At 38.2% G+C, this 23,513-nt stretch overlaps 1 protein-coding gene across 6 annotated transcripts in view; it reads right to left on the bottom strand.

Annotated features, from left to right (window-relative positions):
- The window catches only part of LOC132404689 (kelch-like protein 5), a 131,024-nt gene that overhangs the window by 62,623 nt on the left and 44,888 nt on the right, over positions 1–23,513 (bottom strand). For 5 of the 6 annotated variants that reach the window (XM_059989037.1, XM_059989040.1, XM_059989039.1 and 2 more), the window contains exon 2: positions 15,008–15,085. Coding sequence is in view for 1 of the 6 variants with exons in the window: in XM_059989042.1 (XP_059845025.1) it covers positions 7,956–8,338 (383 nt within the window). In the remaining 5 variants the exon portion in view is untranslated. Of the gene's footprint in view, positions 1–7,955; positions 8,339–15,007; positions 15,086–23,513 lie in introns of those variants that run through there. The other variant, XM_059989042.1, reaches the window with a different exon arrangement.

Genomic DNA, 23,513 nt, shown 5'->3' with positions numbered 1-23,513 from the left:
ACAATAGAATAGTAACACTGAATTATTTTAAATAGGGAAGGACAGCAAAGGTGAAACATCTGCTCAAAATGCACGATTACTGTATCCCTACCAGACAGCATCACAGGTACGTTCTAATTAAATAGATCAAATGTTCACATGCTCTTTCAAAATTACATTATGCAATCCCTACAATTAATAAAGCTGATCCTATTGTGCTGGACAGGATAGGATATCCAGGAAATTTAATATTCTGCTCTTAGTTAGAACAAAGTTGCAAAATACAAAATCTGAAATCTTTCTGATGACACTTCAAGAAGGATGTAGGAAACAAGGCCAGGTCCTTAGTTTGAGACACAACTCTTGGGATTAAGAAAAAATGTCTGAAAGGAGAGTTGTTCTACTTGGAGCAGAAATGCACCTTCTGATAAGTATGCTCAAAATGCCTGAATGGAGGTGACTGAACAAGTCAAAGAAATATACAATGGAGCAGATAAAAGTTGTTAAAGATTGGCAAGGCAATTCTTTGTCCACTTCTTGCATATAATTTTAAGAGTTTAAATTTAAAGTCCACAACCAGATTAGTAACCTATTCTCTTGACAGATCTGGACTAAGCTGTTATGCACAAAATACTGTTGGAACTCAGCCGGTTAGACAGCAGATATAGAAATAATAGTTAACTGCTGGAAAGGACTGTAAAGGAAGGGGAATATGCCAGAATAAAAAAGGTGATGGGAAAGAAAGGAGGACCAGCTAGAAAGTGACAGGTGAAGCAGGTGGGTGGGAAAGGGAAAGGGCTGGAGAAGAAAGAATTGAATTGGAAAGGAGAGTGGGCCATGGGATGAAGGGAAGAAGGAGGGGCACCAGATGGAGGTGATAGGCAGGTCAGAAGAAGAGGTAAAAGGAAAGAGTGGGGAATAGAAGAGAGAAGGGGTAGGGGAAAATTACTGGAAGGGGAAACCAACGTTCATGCCATCAGGAGAGTGGGTTTCTTGAAATTGGGAAATTCAATGTTTATTTATACCATTGGGCTGTGGGCTACACTCCATTTACTGACTGGAATCACTCTTAATCCTAAAAGATCAAAGGCTGTCCACATGAGACTTTCAATGACTTTGATACCAAAATTAGAGTTAATGGTTTAATTTAGTGCAGGTTAAATTCTTAAAGAATAGATTGGGCAAATCCTAACATAAATTATGAACAAACTGTAAAGTGGTATTCTACATGGTAAAAGATGAGACTTAAGGTCAACATCTAATTACAAGGTCTTCCCCTAAAAGATTCTGATTTTCTCACCAATGCATTTGACCACATTAGTAATAATGATTCAGTGGAATATTCCGCTCCTACAGGAAAAAATCAGTGTTAGGGCTACTTAGGCAATGGAAATCCACCTTATGCATAATTTAAAAATCACTAATCACAATTTATTCTCACAGAAGTTATGTGAAAAGGGTAAATAAGTTTCTTTCTTCCCCAGCTCCTATTTCTTAAAGTATGCAGAGACAACCTGGCTTCATATTATAGAAAATCATGATACAGATCATTTTTAGGAACATGATGTGAGGCCATATTTTAACATACCATAACATTATTTTATAGTAAGCTAATAAGCATTCATTATCCTTTAGAGCCATTTGAAAATGCTTCTCTAATATTCCATATTTATATTTTTAGCATGGTCTATTTGTTTGTTTGCATTTTGTTTATAGTAGGTGCAAGAATCAGCATCAATGCATCAATGAAAGGCTTAGTTTTTGTCCAAATTTTGTTTTACCTAATTTTTGTACCCCACTGTCATTTCTGTACAGCAGTAATACACTGAACTTAACTTGTGAACTAAATAAAATTGAAATCATTTACCAGTTAGAGTGTTGCTGGAAAATGGCCTTGTGCCTATCCATCAATCCTTAAAAGATAACTTACATCATTAAGATCCTATGGCACATTTCATTCCCTTCGCATACCTTCCTGTCAATGCCACACACTCATATTAATTTAATTGTTGTACAATGTTCCAAATGAGGTTCCATATGAAACAATTGTAATAAAGTAAAACAAGAATGATCCCTAGGCTAAAATTGTTAAGCTACAGCCATCATCCTTCAAGGGAGTACAGAATGACCTGGAAGGGTGTAATTACATTCAAGTAAAATAATAATAACTTTGACAATAGCATGATAAAACCACCAACATTTTAAATGTTTAAAGGGAAATCAAAATTGAAGGCTGATATGCTCAAGGTGCTTCATAACTGCAATCCATCATTGAAGGCATCTTCACTCATTTTAAACATTTCTTTAAAGTACTTTAGACATGTGATCAACTCATAGCTGAGCTGTTGCATGAACTGAGTTATACAAGCATGAATAAAGACAAGCTCTTTATTCTCTCAGACACCAAGATAAGGTGTTTGTGACCTATAATGATTACATCAGCTATTTAATGACAAAACTAATCATATGTGTTTGCACTTCCTTGTCCTTATATTCTTCAAATATTAACACACTTATGAAAATTAGTGTACCTGACCTTTAGTTATTACTGATATTCAGGGTAGAGGACTCACAGGCAACAATGTCGCAGCTAGCAGTTCATTTCTTTCAACCCCACTGCAGCAATGGGTCATTACTAGACCACTGCCTGGTTCCTAAATACCTATTATGGCATGTTAAGAATACATTATCTTTCGAGCAGTAAACAGCAAGGTTGCAGGAGCTGGAGATGTTATTGGATGCAAAATTTGTCTCTGTAAACATGATTTTTGGAAGTACTCGTAGTAGTACCACAAAATTTGTAACGTAACACTTCAAATTACATACTGATGAGGGTGTTAATGTGTACACAACTAACACCTAAATGTTAGGTAGAGTCTGCTGCCGAGGATGCTCGAGAACAGCCTTGCAGTATTTGGCAGAATACATGAGGAACTATACTCTTCACAACTTCTCCACTGAGGGCACAGTCACAGCTGTTAACAGTATGATAGGTCAGTTTATTTCAATGATGACCAGCTCAAAGGCTGGGGTCAGTCATTCAGGACAGAGGTCAGAAGAAAGTTCTTCACCCAGTAGCTGGTGAATCTCTAGAATACACAACCCAAGAGGGTTGTGGAAAATCAATTTCCGAGATAGATCAAATAGATTTTTCGGCAATCAAGGGATATGGGGTTGGTTTCTTATGTCACCTCTAGCTCTTTTACCAAACATTTAAACGTTACATGAAAAATAAAAATTGGGAAGTTGCCATAAATAATCAGATGTCCATTTCTACTGAATAATTTGACATAAGTGCAGTAAAATTTACTTTTACTTAATAAGGTAAACTTATTTTCTGTGGAAATTGACAGAACTTCTGTCGGTGGCATTTTCATTGATGATTCTGAGGCCAAATTTTTTTTCAGTAACATTGGGGCAGTGCAAGTGAATAATGTACTCTGAAAACACAAGCATCTTGTGAAGTGCATAAGCATTAACTGGGGCACTGAGGAGTGTTGCATGTTATGCCCATGGCTCAGAATATTTCACAAACAGAAGCTTGCAAAATTTTTAATTGCCATTCTGATCACAGGTTTCAATTTCATTATTCTATCGCATTTTTATCCCTTCTTCATGCAAATTCCAGTCTCATATTCGGCCATTTTGTGCCTTTCGCATGCAGATGAGCCAATACTCATTCAGGCTTCTATCAGATTTATCTGGGAAAAGAGTGCTGCAGGATTAGTAGATCATCAAGGCCTAGTAGAGGTATTTGAATTCAAATAAATTGGAAAGTACAGAAAGTGGTTAGAGGCATTCTTGGTCAGTTGTTCACTTTAAAGCATTCATTAATGTGTGTCAATGTTATAAATGATTTATTGTAGATAATGAAAGTAAAAGTAAATCACAAAGAGAGAGCTTCCCTTTACTAAAATAAAAGTAATTTATATTGTGCTTTTAATGAGATGAAAATAAACAAGGAACTTTATCAAATAAGGTATAGAAGGAAATCAGAAAGTCATACATTAGGGCAGCTTAGTCACAAGCAGGTTTTAAGGAGAGTCTTAAAAGAAAAAGGGTTTACAATCATTCAGGACAAATTCCAGAGAGCTACACTGAGGTGTAATATTGTATTCCAAAGCTCAGCAGCCAATCATGATTTGATTTTAAAATGGATACTCTCTAGAGACCAGAACGGAACAAACATGAATATCACAGAATGTTTAAGTTGGATGACGCTGCAGATGTATAGAAGGACAAAGAAGGACAAGGACAAACAGCGATTTGAGACCAAGAAAATAAATTTTGAGGTGGACATGATGCTTACTTGGGGGCAATCAGCAGTCAGTCTTGACAAGGCTGAGGTGGGCTAGGTAATCGCCCCAGGTCTTTGTCCTAGACACTTTGTGCAAAAATAGTAAATCAGCATTCTACCTACTACAATTCTGCCTTGTCTCAGCAGAACCACATTGGTTAGCTCAATGGTGATCAATACAACATTCATCATCTAAGTTCAGCCAGTTAAATCATCTTCATCTTGTAGACCACATTTTCCCTTCATTTATTCACTCATGTGAAATGGACATTGCTGGCAATATCAGCATTTATTGCTCAGCCTTAGATACCCTTACCCTGGTCGGCGTGATGTCATATATAGCCCTGGTAAGGCTAAGACATTTCCTTCCTGAAAGACAGGAGTGAACCAGATGGGTTTTAAATCAAAATTCTGGGAGTTTCACGGCTAGTGTTGCTGATGTTAGCTTATTTTGTTAAAAAAACATCTGTATTTATCTGGTTAATTGAGTTTGAATTCCCTCAGCTGCCAAAGGAGGATTTGAATTCCTATTTCTGGATCAATGTTTAAAACTAACTGCTAATACAGTAACTCAATACTACACTACTGAGTCCAGATTTCACATTATTCTTGTATGATGTAGCTTCTCATAGGAGAGACATGAAATTATCAGTCAAACTACTGAAACGTAGAAAAGCAACTTTACCATGCAAGATATCTTCTTTGTAAGACTCAGTAACATGACAATTAACTGAAAAAAGGCAGCATGCCGAATCAATACCGGAGTTATGGAGTAGGTAAGATGTACATGTACAGAGCCACTAATGAGCTTGAAACCCAGGTAGTCATTAGTAAGTCATCATAAATCATGAAGACTGAGATAAGTTGGAAAAAAATACCTTCCATTATTGAAATTACGAGACGGGAGATATAAGGTTACAGTAAATCATTTTCTGATCAATATTCAATAGTCCCAAGCTGACCATAATTCAGACAATGTACTTATAAATGATCTAAAATGATCCCTCAATGACCTCCATTTCTGAACAGAATAGCAAATACCACTAGGTTAGCTGCGGAAATAGAACGGACAAATTAAGCATTGAAAAATCATTAAGATCGTCTCTTTTCCACAGTGAGCACTCAAGAAAATACACAAAGAAAGCTCCCTGTTTTTGTATATTTCACAGTGAAGTAGGCAATTCACCAGGCATCATATCGGTTCACTTTAAAAATTTGTCCTATCAAGTATGATTAAAAGTTAAGTATTTATATTATTATTGTATGTTTATTTTGCACTGTATTAATTTTTTATTTTGGTTTGGGGTTTTTTTTTATTTGTAGTGTTGTAGAAAATGCATTAAAAATCAATAAAAAAAAGTTAAGTATTTTGGTAACTTACCTTTCTTCCCCCTCAGAAAGTTCTATTTCATAAGCACAATCTTAGATTTTCAGTAATGTGGAATCAGTGCAGCTGTTAATTTCCCTGCAGTCCTGACCTCTTTCTTTGACTGCTTACAGTGCTAAACTGATAAGCGCAACAGACTAACTGCCGTCATTCATGAAACAATAATTTACCTAATTTACTCAAGGGAGTGCCATTCCCAAAAAGATTTATTAAGCGATAAAGCATGGAATAGGGCCGCCCAACAACTCCTGACAAAACCCGATTAGCCCTACCCTAATCACAGAACAATTTACAATGACCAATTAACCTACCCAGTATGTCTTTACACTGTGGGAGGAAACCACAGCACATGGGGAAAACATACATATTCCATGGGGAGGACATACAGACTCCTTACAGAAAGTCCAGAACGTCCAGAGATGTAATAGCATTCTGCGAACCACTATGCTACCGTGGCAGTCAGAAGATCAAGATAGTTACAAAAATATTACCTTTTTTTTAAACTACATGTTTAAATAGATAAACTGTAGGGTGGAAACTGTTTTTATTTAGAACAAATCAATATAAACATTTTAATTATGGATGATTCAACCTTATGAAATTCATGAGTCAAACTCATCAGACCTCCAGAAATTAGATACAAGTCAGTGCCAAAATTTACTCAGTACCAGTGGTGCTTAACAGCTTAATAATTTTAAATATTTTTCATACCGCTAGATAATCAACTGCATGTGTAAGTAAATCTTACAATGATAAACTCTTTGAGATTATCAAGCTATAGCTACAAATAGTTATTATTGAAGAAACAAATTTCCAAACTTCCAATTAATAATGTAAAACTTGAATTTACATGTACTACACACAGAAAATGCTGGAGGAATTCAACAGGCGAGACAGCAAAAATGGAAAAGAATAAACAGTCGAAATTTTGGGCCGAGACCCTTCGTCAGCACTGGAGAAAAAAGATGAGAAGTTAAGAGTAAGAATACTCTACAAAATACAAGAGGAACTAGTAAGTTTACATAGGCTAGCAAGTTTGTTGTGCCACGCTCTATACTGGTTTCCTTAATATGTAATATTTTGATAAATACACAATTCCAATCAAGTATGAAGGTTTATTCTTAAGCTGTATCATGCTATTTACAATACACACAACCGAAATGTATAATACCTGAATTCTTCTCTTGTAAACAAAATCTCTAGGAAGACTAAAATTTTAGAAAAACTGCTAAAGGGTCATAGTAATTCTGATGGAAATATTGGGAAAGCTGCTTGTAAACACAACAGAGACATCAATCACGTTGTTAAAGCTTTGTGCCAAACAACGACTTGTTATAGCGCCATAATTTGCAACCGTTTTTCAGACGACTGACAAATACTACCCTGTGGACTCAGTTTCTTTTCGCTCTAAAACCATCACTTATTTTATGATGATAGAAATAGAATATCTTTTTAATACCGTGAAAGAAACTACTGTACAATGAATTATAAATGCAAACTGACTGAGATCTGGAAATAACTGCACTATGTTGTTTATAGTATATACTATGTCTCCTTTATAATTCAGCTACTTTCAATTGACAAATTCATTTTAATGTATTCAATATCCATTTTAATACATTCAATACAAAATCATGACTACCAGTTAAAAACAAATTTTATGATCAAATACATTTCACACTTATTATAGAAAGTATATTATTTTCCTAATTTATTTTACATATGTACTTAATGTAAAAAATTGTATGTGGGTACTATTATATTAATAACAAACATTCCCACATTAGATTGAAATATATATGATCCAAAATAATTGCAATTGTCATTTGTTTTCTTGAAATTATACAGCGTATACAACACAAGATGAAATATGTAGCAATAAGAAGTTACTGCAAATACAATTTATTTACTTTCTTGACCAGTGCTTACAGCATTTATAAAAGGATTGTGCCAAATATGAAATATGTGAGAGTAGTACACTTCACTTAAAATACACATGCTAATGTACTCTATGTTATAAAAAGGGTGATCATATTTTGCTGCATGTAGACCTTAAATTCAGGTGAGGTGAAATGTTATCATTTAGATTTCACTATCATTCATCTACCAGGCAATTTACCAGAGCTTTGACTCTGAATTTTATCAGTATATTGTAAGGATGGTGTATTGGATGAATTAAATTTGAAACTTTATGTTGCAAATATAATGTACATATCTACATATTTATAGGTTGCAAAGGCAAATAAAAAGTCAAAGTAATTGTTTCGGAATTGTTAAATCCTAAGTCCTAACCTGCAGGAACTGCTGTCAGTTTCATTCTCTTCTTCACTCCCTTCATCCTTGGGTTCATGCTTGCCATGCCAATGTACTGATTCATAGTCGTCAGTGGTGAACTCAAATGAGGGGAGATCTGGGCCGTGGGGCACATGCCAAGACGGAGAATTCTGAATTTCCTGCTGGCTGGATCTCTGGTAGTTGACAGTTGCCAATGGTTGATGCAGGTGTCCAGAGTCTAAGAATTTTTTCCCATTATTTGATGCACCTAGATCCTTGCTCCAAATTTCTCCCCGTCGAGTCTCACTGGATGCAACTGGAGGAGAAGCAGGGTGACCAAAAAACCGCCACCGGATGCGTAAAATCTGCTTCACATCAAATTCTTTACGTGAAACAGACATTTTCTGTTCACCTAAGCAATTGTCAAGGCAACAGGGCAGGCTTTGCTCCTCTAGTAAAGCAGCACAGGATATAGAACAGCCCAGTTTAAATAGATATGCTTTCCAGCCCTCTGCTTTTAGTTGAATAAAACAATGCTTTCACATGGAGTTAAATTCCTCTTAGATCCTCACCAGCAGAATGTCAGTTAATGAAAAATACGATGAAGATAATGTGAAGAGAAGCAGGGATAAGTCCGTGTGTTCAGTCAACCAAAACTCACAAATCAACCTACACGATGACAATCAGTACACTTTTCATTGCCCTCATCTCTACAACCCCACCAGCTGCATTCAAAAACACTGACAGCATTCATTAAAACCTTTTTGAAAGCTGAAAACCACCACTCCCCTTCCTCTAAACCTCAAATGAATGAAAGAGCAACTTGCACGTAGCAACCTATCACAATTCTTCTCATTTGCATTCCCTCCCCTTTGTTGCATTAACCCTTTAAAAACTCTTACCATCTTATTAGAGAAAAGATTGTAAAATTAACAGGACATGTCTCTAACTTTCTCAATTTGTTGTACAAAAATAAATAATTTCAATGTCTAATAATAATTAAAGCAAAAATATCTTTTTTTATAAATTAAAAAATCTGTCTTACAACTGGAAATGAAGCTTTGAAGGAGCTAGTTGTTATACACATAGCATTTCAGCTATCTAATGTATTTTCCTGGCTTTTGCAATAAATGACTATTCTTATTTTTCTTTATCAGCAGACAATCCACACTTGACTAAAAAATACAGGGAACATTTGTTAAATATTGCCTTGAGTTTGTCAAACCATTTATTACTTAAGAATGAAAGCACAGATTTTCCTCAATTTTCAAAACTGCTAACCCAGTGTACTTGGAAATGGCGCTCCGGGTTGATTCTATTAGCTTGCTGCATTGTTTTCCCCATTTATATGTAAGTAGCTCTACTGTAGTAGCATGCAGTTGATGGAAACTGTATTTACATTATTTATTTCTTTGGATTGCTGGCTACAAGACATTATTATTTCCAGGACAATCTATTATGCTGTAAATTTATACAGTTTAATATTATAGTTGTCACTCACAGGAATTTAGATGAATGATCGCTTAGGGCATTCTGAAAGGGACTCACAGACTCAGTGCTGAATGACTTTCTCCAGCCATAATGAAGGGCTAGGCCATTGAGAAAAGGGATGAGGAAAAATAAAGTCATAGAACACTACACCACAGAAATATGCCCTTTGAGCCATCCAGCCAATGCCAAACTATTAATTTGCCTAGTACTATTGACCTGCACCTGGACCACATACACCTCCCTGTCCAAATTTCTCTTCAATGTTGAAATTGAACCTGGACCCACTTTCGCTGGCAGCTCATTCCACATTCTCAGCACCCTCTGAGTGAAGAAATTCCATCTCACGTTCTCCTCAAACATTTCACCTTTCACCCTTAAACCATTTCCTCAAGTTCTAGTCTTACCCAATCTATTCCCCTCCCGCCTCCTGATGGTCACTCAGTTACCTGTAACCTGCACCTTGGGTGTAACTACCACCCTGTAAGTGCTATCGATAAACCCCTTAGCCTCCCGAATGATCCAGAGTTTATACAGTTCCAGCTCCAATTCCTTAACACAGACTGAAAGAAGCTGCAGCTGAATGTACTTCTTGCAGGTGCAGTCATCAGGGACACTGGAGGTCTCCCCGCCTTGCCAGATCCTTCAAGAGAAGCATTCCACTATCCTGTCTGGCATTCCCACTGCTCTAAATGGGCAATGAGAAAGAAAGAAAATTAAATGAAAAAAATCTCCCTATCACCTTCTTGCCGAAGCCTCTATGAGCTCAAGCCTGAACTCCCCACTCTAACACTGCCCACTTAGACAATGCCTCCTCAGAATGTCCTGACTGCCCTTGCGCGGTCCTTTTGAACTCTCTTTAAGTAAATGTTTTAACTTGTTGGGTTTTTAATCTATACCCCAGACCATTCTGCATTCTCAGTTGTTGAGTAAACTCAAAGCAGAGGTGAAATTGACTTTCAGATAGTAAATGAATCTAAAGAATGGGTTCAGGCAGAAAAGTGAATCCACAGGATCAATCATGAGATCTGAGTAGTGCTTTGAGAAGCCATGTAGTTGACTCTTCCTTCTATTTATTAGTTGACCTTATGACAGCCACTGAGATCGCTACTGTAAGTCTTTATAGCTTAGACTAAAACTTTTAAATGGGATGATACACAGCTTTCTAGAAATTTATGCTCTTCAACTGATCCCAACATAATTATGAGAACAGTAAGAAAAAGATCTGGATTAACAATTACGAAACACCAGTCCGAATCCAACTGTACCATTTGGGAATTCAAGTTCCATTAATTGATTGCAACTGGGATTGAAATACTAGCTTTAGTAAAGCTGACTGTGAGACTATTGATTATCCAAACAATCCACCTGGTTCACTTACATCCTTAAGGAAAGGGATTCCATTATCTTTTCCCAGTCAAGCTTGCATATAACTCTTAAAACCACAACAATATGATTGATTTTTACCTTCTCTCTAAAATAGTTTGCCAATCTATTCATGTATATTGAACCGCTGTGACCAGTTTCAGAAGATATTTATTACCATCTTTTCAAAAGCAATAGGAATGGATAACTGCTTAGATCGTCAGTGAGTGAATGTGAAAACACAAGCTCCTTTAGTTTACTTGTATGTATGTAAATTTATTGCTAGAGTTAACGGTCTCCTTTAAATACAGACCACATTATTTGGTGAAATATTTTATGGAACATGGCCCCATGTTTCTTGATATCCACCATACATTTGTCTGCCCATTCTTAACCTAAGCTCAGCCTACAATATTCCAATGAAGTTCAACATTAGCTTCAAAATCTGCACTTCATTGTTAAAACATTTTGACTCATTCAACAATTCCAAACACATTTCTGATGTTTCTACTTACACTGCTGTAAAGCCTTTTGTCTCTTACTCATTAGATCTTCTTTAGCCTTCATCATCATGCGTTTTCACATCTAGTATCTACTGGCTTTCAGCCTAATTTAGATCTTCTCTGATATTCCTTCCTTCCTCCTCTCATTGTCTCTATTCTTGCTAAATCTGTTACATCTCTAATTCTAATTCCAATAAAAGGTTGCAATTGTGAAATGTCAACTTTCTTTCTCTGCAGATGTTGTCTGACTTCTTCTAAATATTGTATGCTTCATATCTTTTACTTTCCATATGCAGTGGCCTGCAAAAATCTGTTACTGTGAATAACTACGCGAGTAAAAGATGACCCGATTTCCAAAAGGCATAAAGTTAAAGATGACACATCTCTTTAATATTTTAAGCAAGATAACTTTTTTATTTCCATCTTTTACAGTTTCAAAATAACAAAAAAAGGAAAAAGGTCCGAAGCAAAAGTTTGGGTACCTTGCATGGTTGGTACCCAGTAACACCCCCTTTGGCAAGTATCACAGCTTGTAATCTCTTTTTGCAGCCAGCTAAGAGACTTTCAGCTCTTGTTTGGTGGATTTTCTCCCATTCTTCCTTGCAAAAAGCTTCTAGATCTGTGAGATTCTTGGGCCGTCTTGCATGCACTGTTCTTTTGAGGTCTATCCACAGATTTTCAATGATGTTTAGGTCAGGGGGACTGAGAGGGCCATGGCAAAACCTTCAGCTTGCACCTCTTGAGGTAGTCCACTGTGGATTTTGAGGTGTGTTTAGGATCATCATCCTGTTGTAGAAGCCATCCCCTTTTCATCTTCAGCATTTTTACAGATGGTGTGATGTTTGCTTCCAGAATTTGCTGGTGTTTCATTGAATTCATTCTTCCCCCTACCAGTGAAATCAAGTCAAGTCACTTTTATTGTCATTTCGACCATAACTGCTGGTACAATGCACAGTAAAAATTAGACATTTTTCTGGACCATGGTGTTACATTACATGACGCAGTACAAAAACCAGACTGAAATATGTAAAAAACAGAGAGAGAGAGAGAGAAAAACTACACTAGACTACAGACCTACCCAGGACTGCATAAAGTGCACAAAACAGTGCAGGCATTACAATAAATAATAAACAGGACAATAGGGCAGTAAGGTGTCAGTCCAGGCTCTGGGTATTGAGGAGTCTGATAGCATGGGGGAAGAAACTGTTACATAGTTTGGTCGTGAGAGTCCGAATGCTTCGGTGCCTTTTCCCAGATGGCAGGAGGGAGAAGAGTTTGTATGAGGGGTGCATGGGGTCCTTCACAATGCTGTTAGCTTTGCGGGTGCCACGTATGGTGTAAATGTCCGTGACGGCGGGAACAGAGACCCCGATGATCTTCTCAGCTGACCTCACTATCTGCTGCAGGGTCTTGCGATCTGAGATGATGCAATTTCCGAACCAGGCAGTGACACAGCTGCTCAGGATGCTCTCAATATAACCCCTGCAGAATGTGACGAGGATGAGGGGTGTGAGCTGGACTTTACTCAGCCTTTGCAGAAAGTAGAGATGCTGCTGGGCTTTCTTGGCTATGGAGCTGGTGTTGAGGGACCAGGTGAGATTCTCCGCCAGGTGAACACCAAGAAATTTGGTGCTCTTAACGATCTCTACTGAGGAGCCGTCGATGTTCAGTGGGGAGTGGTTGCTGCATGCCCTCCTGAAGTCAACAGCCATCTCTTTTGTTTTGTTCACATTAAGACAGGTTGTTGGCTCTGCACCTCCTCTCTAAGCTGACTCGTCGTTCTTGCTGATGAGACCCACCACAGTCGTGTCATCGTGCCACTGGCTGCAACACAAGCCCAAAGCATGATCGATCCACCCCCGTGCTTAACAATTGGAGAGGTGTTCTTTTCATGAAATTCTGCACCCTTTTTTCTCCAATCATACCTTTGCTCATTGCAACCAAAAAGTTCTATTTTAACTTCATCAATCCTCAAGACTGGTTTCCAAAATGCATCAGGCTTGTTTAGATGTTCCTTTGCAAACTTCTGACGCTGAATTTTGTGGTGAAGACGCAGGACAGGTTTTCTTCTGATGACTCTTCCATGAAGGTCATATTTGTGCAGGTGTCACTGCACAGTAGAACAGTGCACCACCACTCCAGAGTCTGCTAAGTCTTCCTGAAGTTCTTTTGCAGTCAAACAGGGGTTTTCTTTTTCAATATTTTTATTGATTACTTGCACAGATGAATACAAATACATTATGATATTATGAAAACAGAAACAAAGTTGAAATGCCCCATATATGTGTATAGTAAATTAAAAGTAATATTGAAAAGGGGTTTTGATTTGCCTTTCTAGGAATCCTATGAGCAGTTCTCTTGGAAAGTTTTCTTGGTCTTCCAGACCTCAACTTGACCTCCACCATTTCTGTTAACTGCCATTTCTTAATTACATTACGAAATTACATTACATTAGGAAATGGCTCCCTGAAAACGCTTTGCTATCTTCTTATAGCCTCTCCTGCTTTCTGGGCATCATTTATTTTAATTTTCAGAGTGCTAGGCAGCTGCTTAGGGGGGCCCATGGCTGCTGATTGTTGGGACAAGGTTTGAGGAGTCAGGGTATTTATAAAGCTTTGAAATTTGCATCACCTGGCCTTTCCTAATGATGACTGTGAACAAGTCATAGTCCTAATAAGCTAATTAAGGTCTGAGACCTTGGTAAAAGTTATCTGAGAGCTCAAATCTCTTGGGGTGCCCAAATTTTTGTATGGTGCTCCTTTCCTTTTTTCCCACTCTAAAATTGTACAAAACAAAAATAATACACTAATCTTGCTTAAAATGTTGAAAAGAATGTTTCATCTTTAACTTTATGACTTTTGGAGATCAGTTCATCTTCTAATCAATGAACTATTCACAGTAACAGAAATTTTGACAGGGGTGCCCAAACTTTTGCATGCCACTGTACATTAGCTCAGCCAGAATCAACCCAACTGAGTGAAAATCTTGTCAGAAGGGCACATTTGATTGCGTCCCTGATAAATGGAAGTCCAACATAATAACTGCTTGTGACCAGGATCAAAGAATTATCTCCTATTATTTGACACACACCTCATTAACTGCTTTTGGTTCAGTTCACTATCATCTCTGTGCTTGTTATCCTTCATATATGATAAAGCTCACTTTGATTTGAAAATTCTCTTCCTTCATCTATAATCTCTTCAATACTCTGACCTCCTTGTCCTTTTCTGAAATTTCCTCCAGTCCCTCTACCTTAGAGATTTCTCAGTTACTTTTTCCCCTGCTGCCCATCTAGCAATCTCAATTGCAACTCTGCCACACAGGAAGGGGAGGGGAACCACACCTTTCAGTGCAAAGTGCCTCTCCTCCTTTCTTCCCTCCTACAAGTAACTTGTTAAGATCTACTTCTCTGGCCAATTATTTGATCATATACTTTTATATTTTCTTTTGAGGCAAGAGATGATCTTGTAAAGCAGCATAAAGTCACACTAAATGCAAACCATAGTTTTATTGATCCACTAAGTAGTAGATTACAATCTAGTTGTATGATTCACTTCAAATGGTTAAACATTTTACAAACTGGAAACACTATATAATTTTATTTTTAATATCTTTCTACTAAAGTAGTTGTTTGATTCTGCAAAAACTTTAACAACAACTCATATAAAAAGTGCAATGATATTAAATGCGTAACAAAACAAGAATATCACTTACCAACATTAAATTTAATTTCCTGTGGCTGACTGTGAGATAATGCATCTAGAAGCATGGCAATCAGTCACCTTAGTCATTCTGGAAAACACAAAATTTCACATAAAGTTATCATTAATCATGGAATTGAACTTCGGAGCTGAGAGGTAATGTTGCAGCTATATAGGACCCTGGTCAGGCCTGACTTGGAGTACTGTGCTCAGTTCTGGTCACTTCACTACAGGTAGGATGTGGAAGCCACAGAAAGGATGCAAAGGAGATTTACAAGGATGTTGCCCGGATTGAGGAGCATGCCTTATGAAAAGGGGTTTAGTGAACTTGGCCTTTTCTCCTTGGAGTGACAGAGGATGAGAGGTGACCTGATAGAGATATATAAGATGATGAGAGGCATTGATTGTGTGGATAGTCGGAGGCTTTTTCCCAGGGCTGAAATGATTGCCAGAAGAGGACACAGGTTTAAGGCGCGGGGGAGATGTCAGGGGTAAGTGTTTTACTCAGAGTGGTGAGTGCGTGGAATGGGCTGCTGGCAACAGCGGTGGAGGTGGATACAATAGGGTCTTTTAAGAGACTCTTGGTTAGGTACATGGAGCTTAGTAAAATAGAGGGCTATAGGTAAGCCTAGTAATTTCTAAGGTAGGGACATGTTTAGCACAACTTCGTGGCCCGAAGGGCTTGTATTGTGCTAAAGGTTTTCTATGTTTCTATAAAATCTCAAAGAATTATGATTCTCAATCCAAAAATGACATTACAGAAAAGGCTACACAATTAATTGCATTTTAAGTTTGTATCCAATTCCTACAGTATGTCAGGCCAGAATTTAAATAATAAAAATTTGCTATATTTTAAAAACACTTCTTTTGGTTCTTTTGTTGATCATCTTAGATCTGTGCCTTACCAAATAGGTTGCCACCAGAAATAGAATTTCTTCTTTATTTTATCAGCACATTACTTTGAACCACACTATTAAATTTCCTTTAAGCCCCCAACCTAAGGAAACATATTTCTTGACATATGCCAGTGATATTAAACCTGATTTTGATTCTGTGAATATTTCCAACTTCTGTAATAAATCATCATTCTGAAAAATGTCCTCTGCATTGTGTCAAAGAATGGTAATTCTTTCTAAAATATGATGGCTGAATTTGGGCACACTTTCTTAGTAGAGGGCAAGCAACTTGAAACTAAGGATTATAAACTAGGATGCATTTTGCCAGTCTTAGATATTATAAGTGTGCATTAGTGATATATCCACCATTAAAATTTAATAAGCAATCTACCAGATTTGTAATTAAAATCAATAATTTCAAGTTCAAAGTAAATTTATTAGCAAAGTGCATATATAACACCATATACACCCTTAAGATGTTTTCTTGCGAACATAAATAGTAAATCCAACACAATAGAATCAATGAAAAACCACACCCAACAAGACAAATAACCCATGTGCAAATACAAAAGAGAATATAATAATACCAATAATAAACAGACAATAAATATTGAGAGCATGAGATGAAGAATCCTTGAAAGTGAGTCCAGTTCAGTGGGAACAGTTCAGTAATGGGATGAGATGTGTGAAGTTATCCCCTAAGAGGAATAGATAGAGTGGACAGCCAGCGCCTCTTCCCCAGGGCACCACTGCTCAGTACAAGAGGACATGGCTTTAAGGTAAGGGGAGGGAAGTTCAAGGGGGATATTAGAGGAAGGCTTTTCACTCAGAGAGTGGTTGGTGCGTGGAATGCACTGCCTGAGTCAGTGGTGAAGGCAGATACACTAGTGAAGTTTAAGAGACTACTAGACAGGTATACGGAGGAATTTAAGGTGGGGGGTTATATGGGAGGCAGGGTTTGAGGGTCGGCACAACATTGTGGGCCGAAGGGCCTGCAATGTGCTGTACTATTCTATGTTCTTTGGTTCTAGAGCCTGATGGTTGAGGGGTAATAACTGTACAGAATACTCCTGAATCCGGTAGTGTGAGTCCTGAGGTTCTTGTACCTTCTTCCTGATGGCAGCAGTGTGAAAAGAGCATGGCCTGGGTGATGGCGAGCTTGATGATGGATGCTGCTGTCCTGCAATAGTGCTCCGTGTAGATGTGCTCAATAAGGCAGTGGTCGTTCCATACTAGGCTGTGTTACAACCATTCAATATACTCTCCACCACATATCTACAGGAGTTTGTCAAAAGTTGTCATGTAATTTTCACATTAGTTTCAGTTTTATTTTTTGTAACCTCAGGGTCATACATACTGCATATATGATTTGAAAAAGCAAAAGGGAATGGTATGTCCAATTTCAGTTAACACTAAGAGTAAGTCCTTTGGATGGGCAGAAGTTGTTGCACTGGAAGATGGCAGGTAAGAAATGCTCAGATTATTGGCAGGAGTCATAGAACACACAAACAGGCCCTTCAGCCTACGTAGCCCATGGATTATTGCCATGGACCCGTAACTGGACCATAACCATCCAAACCTCTCCCATCCATGAAATGTACTTATCCAAACTTCAAACCCACACCCACCACTTCTGCTGGCAGCTTGTTCCAGACTCGCACCATCCTATGAGTGGGGAGGCCTCTCCTCAGGTTCCCCTTAAATATTTCACCTTTAAACTATGGCCTCTAGTTCTATTCTTACTCAATCTCAGTGGGAAAAGCCTGCTTGCATTTACCCTATTAGTACCCCTCATAACTTTGTATACCTCTATCAAATCTCCTCTCATTTTTCTAAGGCCCAGGAAAAAAACTCCTTACCTTTTCAACCTATCCCCATTACTCAGGTCAAGACCTGGTAACATCCTTGTAAAATTTCTCTGTACTTTTTCAATCTTATTGATATCATTTCTGTAGATAGGTGACCAAAACTGTACGCAACACTCCAAATTAGGCCTCACCAACATCTTAAACAACTTCAATATACCATCCCAACACCTGTACTCAATTCTCTGATTTAAGGCGGCCAATCCTCTCTATTTGTGACTCCACTTTCAAGGAATTATGAATCAGTATTTCTAGATCCTTTTGTTCTACCGGCCTCCTCAGTGTCTCACCGTTGACTGTGTCCAAAGGGTGATTGATAAGTTCGTGGCCTAAGGTAGAAGGAGTCAATTTTAGAAAACTTAGCACATTTATTTTTTTTAACACAGTCCCCTCCTACATGTACACACTTAGTCCAGCAGTCGTGGAGCATACAGATCCCTCCTTTGTAGAAGTGGTCCACAGCAGGGGTGATTGTTAAGCTCGTGGGCTAAGGTAGAAGGAGATGAGTTATACAGCTCTCGTTACATGCACGTGCATTTCAACTCTGAGTGAAAATGCAGAAAGTTTTAAGTTAATAGCTCATCTCCTTCTACCTTGGGCCACAAACTTGTCAATCACCCCATGCTGTGGACCACTTCTGGAGGTCCAAGATGCTGACTTCTACAAAGAAGGGATCCGTATGCTCCACGACCGCTGGACTAAGTGTGTAAAAGTAGGAAAAATAAATGTGCTAGGTTTTCTAAAATTGACTCCTTCTACTCTAGGCCATGAACTTATCAATCACCCCTCGTAAGTCCTACCCAGATTTGTCCTCCCAGAATGCAACAGTTCACACTTGTCTTCATTAAATTCCCTCTGCCACTTTTCAGATCACTTATCCAGTTGGTCCAGATCCCGCTGTAAGCTTTGATAGCCTTCCTCACTGTACACTATACCCCAATCATATAGTCATCTGCAAATTTGCTGACCCTATTTACCACGTTATCATCCAAATCACTTAAACAGATGACAAACAACAATGGACCCAGTACCAATCCATGCTTTCAGTCAGAAGGGAAACTATCTACTACCACTCTCCGGCTTCTTCTGCTAAGACAATGCTGAATCCATTTTACTACTTCATTCTGAATGTCAAGTTACTGAACCTTCTAGACCAGCCTCCCATGCAGGTCTTTGTCAAAGGCCTTACAAAAGTCCATGCAGACAATGCCCACTACCTTTCCTTCATCAATCTTCATGGTAACCTCCTCAACGAACTCTATAAAGTTCAAAGTACATTTATTATGAAAATATGTATATGTCACCATATGATACTTAGATTTATTTTCTTGCAGTCATGCACAGTATACAGAGAAATACAATAGAATCAATGAAAAACTACACACAAAGATAAACAAATAATCCAACGTGCAAAAAAAAGACAAACTGTGCAATAAGAAAAAAAGTCAATGAATAATACTGAGAACATGAGTTGTTGGGTCCTTGAAAGTGAGTTCATAGGTTGTGGAATCAAGTTAGAGTTGAGGTGAGTGAATTTATCCACACTGGATCAGGAGCCTAATGGTTGAAGGGTAATAACTGTTCTTGAACCTGGTGGTGTGGCTCTTGTATCCTCTTCCTGTGGGCAGCAGCGTGAAAAGAGTGTGGCCTGAATGATAGGAGTCACTTAAGATAGATGCTGCTTTCTTGTGGTGGTACTCCTTGTGGATATACTCAACAGCGGGGACGGCTTTGCTTGTGTTGAATCGGGGGCTGTGTCCACTTACAAAGCATCCCTTTGCCAGAAAACAACCTACTCCAATTCACACCTAACAGATCCTTCATGATGCTATCAAAATTGGCTTTTCTCTAATTTAGAATCTCAACCCAAGGACGAGTCCTATCATTCTCCATAATTATCTTGAAACTTGTAGAATTATGATCACTAGATTCAAAGTGTTCTCTTACACACACTTCTGTCACTTGCCCTGTCTCATACCCTAATAGTATATCCAGTATCACATTCTCTTGTTAGGACCTCGATATATTGATTAAGAGAACTTTCTTGACAAACTATCGTATTCAGTCCTTTTACAATATGGGATATTTGTAAAGCTACAATCACCTACCACAACCATATGTTTCTTGCAACAGCCTGCTATCTCTCTACAAATTTGTTCTTCTAAATCTTGCTGAATATTGGGTGGTCTATAATATAATCCCATTAACGTTTCCATCCCTTTTTTATTCCTCAGTTCCACCCAAATAGCCTTAGCAGATGAGCCCTCCAGTCTGTCCTGAGTGTTGCCATGACATTTTCCCTGATGAGTAACACCACCCCTTCCCTTTATACCTTCCCACTGTCATATCTAAAAATACAGAACCTCTGAACATTGAGTGGCAATCTTGTCTCGCCTGCAGCCAGTCACACTAATGGCTACGATATTATAATTTTATGTGCTCTGAGCTCAACTGCCTTAACTACAATACTCTACGCTTTGAAATAGATACAATTCAGAACATTTGTTGCTGCCCCCCCCCCCCCCATGCTCAATCTTTCGATTCCTGGCTTTCTACGTGGTCTTAATATTACAGTCCCTACAACCACTCCACGAGCTGACCTGTCACTCTGGTTCTTATCCGAACCCCATCACCAGAGCAGCAAGAGGAGTGCATTTAAATTATCTACTCAGACTTGAGAAGGGCAAAACTGAAGGTTTTGCTCTCATGATGCCCAACTAGAAACTGTGGAAGCTTGAAGGAATTTGTATATCCATGGGCACTCATAAGCTCTACTTGGTTGTGAGACAAATCTCTTTGAAAGTTAAACAGCCAAAATGCTATTGATTAATTTCAAAGAAATACACCCTAGAAATTTGATTGTGTTTTGAGTTGCTTATGAATGCGTGAATTTCTCAGAAAAAGTATGTGTAAACGGAATTGACATAATATATGAATCATAAGTTTCTTTTTCTGTCCTCTGCACCTTTGACGTACCCTTGCAATGGAGATACCTGGGCCCATGATGTGCAATGTACATCTGATTGCCACTTCCATGATCCACATGTGCAGATCCTTTGTGTGGCAGTGGTATACTTGCAGTGCAAGTTTCAACAGAAAACATATGTAAATGAGAACTAGCTCAGGTGATTATCAGGGTTTGAGTGTGCGGTACTGGAAAAGGCACTTTGCCAGGTCCATTTTAACTTCAAACATTATTTGTGATAACTCTAACCGCTGTGTTCCCCCAACAGCCCTGCACCACACCTTCCTAATTTCTAATTCTACTACTTCCAATCTTAATTGCTGCTAAGGTCCATAGGAGCAAAATCAGGCCATTCAGCCCATTGAGTCTGCTCTGCTATTTCATCATGGCTGACTTGTTATCTCCTTCAACCCCATTCTCCTGCCTTCTCTGCATAAACACTGACACCCTCACTAATCTGAAACACACAACCCTCCCCTTTAAATGAACCTAATATCCTGCTCTGTGGCAATGAATTCCACAGATTCACCACCCTCTGGCCAAAGAAATCCCTCCTCATCTCTCTTTTAAAGAAACATCCTTCCATTCTTTGGCTGTGTCCTCTGGTCCCAGACTTCATCACTAGAGGAGACATTTTTCTCTGATCTTGATTACCACACTACTAACTCCTTTAAATTCTCCCAGCAAGGCCTAGTCAACAGAAAACTACCTCTTGGGACTTGTGAATAATAGATTTTGCAGCACCAGGTCTTGAGAGGGAAAAAGATTAAGGGGCTTCCCCAGTACCAAAGAGTTTTAGTGCATAGGTAGATAAAGTCATCAAACACTTAGATAGAATAAGTAAAGAGAAATGATTTCTAGTGATATATTGTCTGATAATCAGGACAAAGAGATTTAAAGCGATTAGTAAGAGAACTAGGATTGATACAAGAAAAATATATGCAGCAATTTATGGTGTGGTGGAGATTGATTTTTAATGTTGCCATTAAAAAAGGATTGATAACTGCTTGAAGGAGAGACAAAAATTAAAGGCATAAGCAAGGGCATGAAAATGAAATTACCTGGATTGCTCTCCAAATGAGCTGGCACAAACATGACAGACTAAATGGTCTCATTTTGTTCTCTACAGTTTCCTGATTCTTCAGTGTACAAATACAAAGAGTAGGCAAAAGGATTAATGGAGCCAAACCAAAAATATTTTTCATCATAAAAGAGTGAATAAATCAAAAAATATTTCCTGCAAAAAAAAACCTTGCAAGGAGGGTCAAACAACTTTTGAAACAGAGAAAGCCTTTTTTTTAAAAAGAGTGTTGAGGTATACAGTATATTAACCACGATCTAAATAAAGGAATCAATGAACTAAAAAGGATATATAACCTACTCTTCATTCATCATATTAAAAGTAACACTGTTATTTGTAAGGTTTCATTTTAATGTTCAATAATAATCTCCATGATGCATTTGAGATTGTTTATGGTGGCAGTGAAGGTAGAAATACCACGTCCCAAGCTGTACAAGTGAGTCAACAATACTTAAAAGATAATACCTATAAAAAGGACCTGGTTGATGTAATCTCTAAGCACTACCCCAAGGAGAAGGAAGAAGTCTTGTTGAGAGCTGGTAGTAACCCACTGAAGGGAGTCATATATCCATGTTCGTGTCAAAGATTATAAATCCGGTGAATCATCTTTTGACAACTATTTTTGTTGTTCCTTTTGGGTGGCAAGCTTGCCTATCTTTAGCATTTTTGTTTGTTTTTCTTTATGAGGCCGAGTTGCTAGCTCAACAGCGTGGATCGAAAGTGTACAAGGAGCAGACTGGATCTGATCTCAGGATCACTCACCTCCAAGTCCAGTACAGTTGCCACTAGGCCATCGGCCAGTAATTGTTTGACAAGAACAAGGATAAAAAAATAATTGTAGAGAGCATTTTTAAAGCATAATACCAAAAGCAGGAAGCTAGGACTGAGTTGGCAGAGGCTCTGGATTTTGATACGCATCTTTCAGTTCTGTAAAAATCAGTAATCCTATGTGAGGCTCATTGCGGTCATCTTTGATGCAGGATATTGCAGCTGAGAAATCTTGATTATTGATCTTCCTTCAGGATGTTTCTTTAAAATTTCCAATGATTCAAGTCTAAACTGTATTTTGCTTCCTCTAATCTATACTGTAAAACCAAATGGATTTAAAATTGATTTGTGAAACACAAGATACTACAACTCATCAAGCATAGGGGTTACTAACCTTTGCTTTGCATTGGATCCCTACCGTTAACTGAGGGGTCCGTGGATACCAGGTTGGGATCATCTGATTTAGGGAGACAAGATGTCTTTTAAAATTTTCTATACACAAAAATATAGTTCCTTAAAAATTATGGCAAAGTGACAACATGCAGCTCCAATATGAAGCAGGTTCTGAACAAAGACATCTTCTCTGAGTGTGTGCACTTGCGGGTGGGATCTGTACTTCGGTTTAATGCAGGGATTACTGTACCAGACCCTCTTTTTAGCACTTCACTGGGCCTTGTACATCCTTCCCAATGTAATCAGCAGCCACTCTTTCATCTCATCACTTGAGGATCATGCAATGACTCTAATAATGTTTTATCACTGAGTACCATCTCTATAATTAAAACCACAGAAAAAGCAACAACCAGGGCTGCAGAGTAGCATAAGGGTTAATGCAACGCTTTACAATGCCAGCTGTAATATCAGGGTTCAATTTCCACCACTGTCTGTAAGGAGTTTGTACGTTCTCTCCATGACTGTGTGGGTTTCCTCCGGGTGTTCCAGTT

This window comes from Hypanus sabinus, chromosome 14, assembly GCF_030144855.1.
Source record: "Hypanus sabinus isolate sHypSab1 chromosome 14, sHypSab1.hap1, whole genome shotgun sequence".
NCBI classification, from domain to species: Eukaryota; Metazoa; Chordata; class Chondrichthyes; order Myliobatiformes; family Dasyatidae; genus Hypanus; species Hypanus sabinus.
The sequence above is the reverse complement of the archived record's forward strand: the minus strand, read 5'-3'. Positions and strand labels throughout refer to the sequence as shown.